General features: G+C 39.1%; 1 protein-coding gene across 1 annotated transcript; it reads right to left on the bottom strand.

Annotated features, from left to right (window-relative positions):
- Positions 1 to 705: 705 nt before the first annotated feature.
- Positions 706 to 2,487, bottom strand: 4933428M09Rik (RIKEN cDNA 4933428M09 gene). The gene is made up of 2 exons (NM_001357856.1): positions 1,654 to 2,487; positions 706 to 897 (listed from the first exon to the last, which is right to left on the bottom strand). The coding sequence occupies exons 1-2, from the start codon at positions 2,225 to 2,227 to the stop codon at positions 893 to 895; spliced, it is 579 nt and encodes a 192-aa protein (NP_001344785.1). The 5' UTR covers positions 2,228 to 2,487; the 3' UTR covers positions 706 to 892.
- Between the last annotated feature and the right edge of the window lie 3,455 nt (positions 2,488 to 5,942).

Raw genomic sequence — 5,942 nt, 5'->3', positions numbered from 1 at the left:
CATACTTGTAGTTGTTTTACATATTTCTAAACTTTATATGTATGTTATAAAGTATCCAGACATTACTTTTGCCGTTATCTAGTTTTCCTCCATTATACCATCCAATATTTGTGTTTCTAGACCTTTCTCTGTGTCTTAGACCTCTCAGAACTGTTGTATCTCCCTGCATCCACCACCCCTCATCCAGTATCCAGTATTTATTGTTTTATTCAATTTATTTTAAAGGGTCTCAATTCAGCAATCTAATGCTGTTCCAACTGTAGTGAAGCACCACTCTAAGTCAGCAGTTCTCATACTATCTTGATATTAAGACTAAAGGGGTTCAGAAGCTGCCAGATCAATGTAAGAATTTATTATTTCGTAAACCTTGACTGGTGCTAGAGTTCACATTGCTAACAACTTCCCAGGTGCTGTTGCTGTTGTTGCTGCTGCTGTTCCATGCATCTAACGGTCTCATCTTGCTTCCAGACAAACTGGACCACTTAAAAGTTTCTGTGCATAAAATTCAGATTATGCTAGGCCTCCATATCTGTTTTTATAAATGGTTAAAACTTACTAATGCAATTTATTGAAAGTGTAATAAGAGGGTGTAAAATAGTTAAAAGTGATCTGCTCCAATGACTGGCAGGCTAAAACAAAATAAATATACATTAATCAACTTGAGTTAGTATTGATTAAAAAAAAACACCATCACCCATTTATTCATTGGAAACAATTTTATTTTTGATTTAATAATTAAACATATGGGGAATTCTTCAGTATATGGATGTGGATGAAGAATTTTAGAATAGGACGGTCATCAATTTGCCGTATGGTAATGAGTGTTAGATGATCTCCTATTCACGATGAACCAATTTCTTGATTCTATCTTCATCCATAGCTTCCTTTGCCATCAATCTGTAGGAAGAAGAAATAAGTAAGAACTGTAAAACATATAACATGAAAACTTTTTTAATTGTTAAGAAAATTAGTCTATCCTATGTTTTCTTATCAAAAGTATTTTCCTTTTGTAACTTAAATACTGTGTTCCAGGATATCTCATATAACCTAATGTCTTCAGTCAGTTGGCCATAAAAGGTTCTCTAATACCATAAAGGCCTAGTTTTCTGGTGATCCTATAACCTTGTAAAGATACAAATAAGTTATTCTATGTTAAAAGATTCTGTCCACTAATACACCGTATTAAAAAAATTCTCCTTTTCCACTTAAAGACATAGGCAAACAAAATCCAGCACTGTAGACAACTTCTCAGTGGTAGATATATTTATGAATTTCCTATATCTGCTGCTTCATGGTTTTCTTTAGGATGACTTCCCTCTTTTCCAATAGCTTATACATCTTGTCCTCTTCCTCTGGGTTGTACAATGAACCTTGGGATACATTTTGGGGTGTTATAGAGGGCAGCCATAGTGGAGGTAGCTCCTTCTGTTAGGCATTCACCCTCCCAATTCTACGCTTCTCTGCCAGGTTCTGGACTTCTCAGAGAGTCCTTCATTCTCCTGTATCCCAGAGACTGAACTTTACTGTTCCTCTTGCCTGGGGTGAAGCACAAAGTGGTCATTAATAGCATATATACACACTTTGGTACTACTACGGGCTATTTAAGAGAAACAACACTTCTCTAGAGACCTACACCCACATAGGGGAACTCACAGGCACGCAGGATAATCTCCCCCTGATCTTCATTATCTTCCCCTTCGTTGTCATCCTCATCCTCTTCGTACTCATAATCATCGTCATCCTCTTCGTACTCATAATCATCGTCATCCTCTTCGTACTCATAATCATCGTCATCCTCTTCGTCGTCGTCGTCATCATCATCATCGTTTTCCTCCTCTCCTTCCTTATTATAATCCTGTTGGTCTCCAACTTGCCTCTGATCTTCATCATTCTCCCGGCCATCGTTCCAGATGTACCAGTCTTCCTCAACATCAGGCCAGACCGCTTCAATTGCAGGCCAGATATCTTCAATATCGGGCCAGACCTCTTCCACAGGTGGCCAGATCTCCTCAACATCAGGCAATAACTCCTCCTGCCCACCCTCTTCCTCTGCGATGGCTCTCACCACTGCCTGTGAAACCAGAAATGCTGCGGTTCCATCGATGTCAGCAGCAGCTTCTTCAATTGGCAGCACGTGCAGGACAATTTGTCTGGGGTCGTCCCCCATCCCACCACCACCTCCCTCTTGGTCAGGTAATCCAGGCTCCTGTGCTGCAACAGCAGACATGAAAGAAATAACCTGTCAGATATTTCTTACAGTTGCTAGGAGCTTTGAAGGTGTTGGTTGAGATGGGGCGTTGTTAGGGCGACTGCCACCAAGAAGAGGGAGGATGTTGGTCACAAGTTCCTCTTAGAAAGCAGTGAGAGCAGTAGAGAAGATTTTCCACGGGTGAGCCAGTGGAGTTGGTAAGTATAGAATACCTAAAAAGGGAGGACGAGACAGCACTCAGCGGAGCAGCCTATCGAGACTGGCTACAAGATGGCTATAGACCAAGCACGAGTGGGCGGAGCCTTGAGGAGTAATAATGCTCCTTTTCATACGTCACTAGAGCTATAATCTCATTGGCTGAGACAAAGTGATTGACATGCATTATATCCAATGCATGTCTATCACTTTGTAAAGGTCCTTATGTTCTAGGGATTGCTCAGAATCGTATTTTTTTTCTATTGTGGCATTACTATCTTGGGATACCTTTAAAGGCGATAGAAAACATGTCTTTTAAATTTAATATTGTCAGAAAATGATAGTTTGTAAATATGGATGAACATATCTGACTGATTTTATTTTACACGAGATATACCAGAGTTATAAAATAATTTTAGAAGGGGCTGGAGAGATGGCTCAGAAGAGAGCTGATTACTCTTCCAGAGGGCCCAGGTTCAATTCCCAGCACCCAGTTAACAACCAATTATAACTCCAGTTCCAGGGGATCTTGTGTTCCTGCTCTCTTTGGGCACTAAAGCACATATACACATATAAAATCAATATAAATCTAAAAAAAAATTAAACCCAGTCATTGTGTAGCTCAGATTTCAGCAGTGGAAGACACACACAAAAAAGATGGGGAGACAGAAAAGTTAAAATGCTGAAATAATTACAATAAGAACAAACAGTTGAAAGTGGAAAAAAAAGTTAAAACAGAACCTGGAAAGCATTTAGTTCACACTACCTAATGCACACACGAAAAAGAGGAAAGCTGTGTCAGAAATTAGAAGGATGAACCAACCAAACTAAGACCTCCTGTTTCATTCTTTTCCAGTTAGACAAAAATAAAGAATTCCAAAGTATAAAGTATAAATTTTGTTCTTTGGAGAAATCAAATGCCTTTTTATGCTTATAGTTGATATCTTTAAATATAAAAAATAGTACATTTCTGGAATGTGACACCCTCCATTCTCTTTAATCACTTCCATAAAATTTAGGGGTTAGTAACAATTTGCCATACTCCCCCATATCAAAAAGGGAGCAGGGTGTTTTCATAAAACACACAAATATCCAAGAGAATGTATAAAGGTTAATTGGCCAAGTACAAGAAAAAAATTCCATGTCCTTCAGGGAGCCCAACAAGACTTTCTCCACCTCCGATGAGAGAGTGTTAGAAGTTGAAAAGCTTGCTGTGGAGTAAGCTTTTTAAAGTGACAGTGGGAGCCAAGGTGGAACTTGAACTAGTCTATGGTGAGAGGATTGTTACATGTTCTATATTGCCTATACAATATCACAATGGTCTCCTCTCACACAGAACCAGAGTTGTAAGCTCACTTGCTGAGACACAGTGATCGACATGCATCTCTTCTCTGGGGAACACTGTTTATCCCAGTTCTCGACCCTTTTTAGTTGACTGTAGTTATTTGTCTAGTGTTAGATATAACTAACATTACATGGACTGAGCAGGTTGAATGTAATATACTTAGGATTACATATCAACAATTGCAAAGGAGGCCTTGATTATGAGTGATAGCAAGATCGGGTATATATGGGATGGGTTAGAAACGGGGGAAATGATGTGATCATGTTTTCATTTTAAGTAATAATTATTTGAAAAAAAATCAGGATAGAGTAACAGTGAGTGGGATATAGAATCGAAGACTAAAGTTAGACTTCAGAACAACCTAAACACAAGGCTCACTCCAGCCTCTTCAAAATGTGCTTGTTGTACGGGAAATTACTTGATTCACTGTTGTGGCCTGAATGTACCTTCCTCCACCAAAGTTCATATTTAAGCTTAGTTCTCAACACAATATTGATTGTCACATTAGTAACTTATGATATCATAAGGGCTCCCCTATAATGAAAGTTTATGGCCTTATAAAATGAAGACTAAATATTGGTTCCTTCTGGGAGATGCAGCAGATATACCTTCATATGGCATAACCATTATAACTTATTCTTGGATTCCCAGCTACCAGAATACTAAGAAATAATAAATAAAATATAATTATTTGTAAATTACTCAGACTGTGGCATCCTGTTATAACATCACAAATGGGCATTTTCTCTCTTCAAGGAGTAAATCACTGTGGATATTTTACTCCATACTTTAGTGGGAACTAGGAGAAATAATATTGGTATAGCTGCTTATTTAGAAGCCAGCGTGAGCCTCTACTCACAGGACATAGTGTCAGAAAGGAAGACTGGATATGAAATGGAGGAATATAAGGAGAATGAGACATGCAAAAAAGAGACTCACTCACAATGGTTTTGTCCATCTCTGGGATAACAGGATAATTTCCAAGTTCCACAGAAGACATGTTTGTATGCCCCCACAGCCTCCAACCCTGAACCTGGCAAATAAATTGAAGAATCTGGGATCAGGAGCTTTTGATACCTATAGCCACAAAGGTAGCTCCTACCACTGGCACCAGGGTAGACCAGCAGAGAGAAAAGAGGACTCTGGACCTACATCATCCTTGAAACAAAGCAGGGCTACCCCGGCACTTCTGCTTTCCAAAACTTAGAAAAATTTCTGTTCTGAGCAACCCTAATGAGAAACATCTAAGGAAAGCTACCTGGGTCCTGTAGTTGAGCTTATACAGAGTGACAGTGTACCATTGTTTCACAGAACAGCTTTGTAAACATGGCACACATATGCACAATTTTAATTCATATTTCATTTTCTATCAAAGGAAAATCATCCTACTTCTCAGGATGCCACCTTCCCACATGCCACTAGAATTGTAAAGAAAAAACAGGGTATGAAGTCCCAGTTTTATTCTGTGTGTTTGTGTTCTCTTAAAATTTACTTTGAAATCCTATTCCTTGAGGTGACAATAGTAAATGATGCATCCCTAGGATGGGTATAATAAGGTCATGGTGCCTAACCCTCATGAAGGGGACCAGTGCCATTCCAAACGAGGTTGTTGACAAATACAGAAGACATCATGAGGACATAAAGAGAGGACACTATATATGAATCTGAAAGTATTTTATCTCAGACACTGAATCTTTTATCATCTTCAATTTGGTCTTCTCATACTGTAGAGCTCTAAGAAACATTTTTGTTGACTAAAAAGCCCCAGGCAATGGCATTTCGCTTGGCATCATGCCTCCTCCAAGACTCCAAATTTAAGTGAGACAGTGGTAAACTCGTAAAGTGTCATTTTGGCTAAGGTCAACTACAGATCCCAGATATCTTTTATTAGATTTTTTAAACACTTATTTATTTATTTTTAAAATATTTTTATTAGGTATTTTCCTCATTTACATTTCCAATGCTATCCCAAAAGTCCCCCATACCCTCCCCCCCCACTCCCGTACCCCCCACTCCCACTTTTTGTCCCTGGCGTTCCCCTGTACTGGAGCATATAAAGTTTGCAAGTCCAATGGGCCTCTCTTTCCAGTGATGGCCGACTAGGCCATCTTTTGATACATACGCAGCTAGAGTCAAGAGCTCCGGGGTACTGGTTAGTTCATAATGTTGTTCCACCTATAGGGTTGCAGATCC

The sequence above is a fragment of the Mus musculus genome, chromosome X, assembly GCF_000001635.26.
Source record: "Mus musculus strain C57BL/6J chromosome X, GRCm38.p6 C57BL/6J".
Classification (NCBI taxonomy): domain Eukaryota; kingdom Metazoa; phylum Chordata; class Mammalia; order Rodentia; family Muridae; genus Mus; species Mus musculus.
Note: the sequence above shows the minus strand (reverse complement) of the source record. Positions and strands in the feature narration are given on the sequence as shown.

Bases quoted from the DNA above. Each gene is read 5' to 3' on its own strand.
- 4933428M09Rik (NM_001357856.1), bottom strand. From the start codon at position 2,227: ATGTCTGCTGTTGCAGCACAGGAGCCTGGATTACCTGACCAAGAGGGA.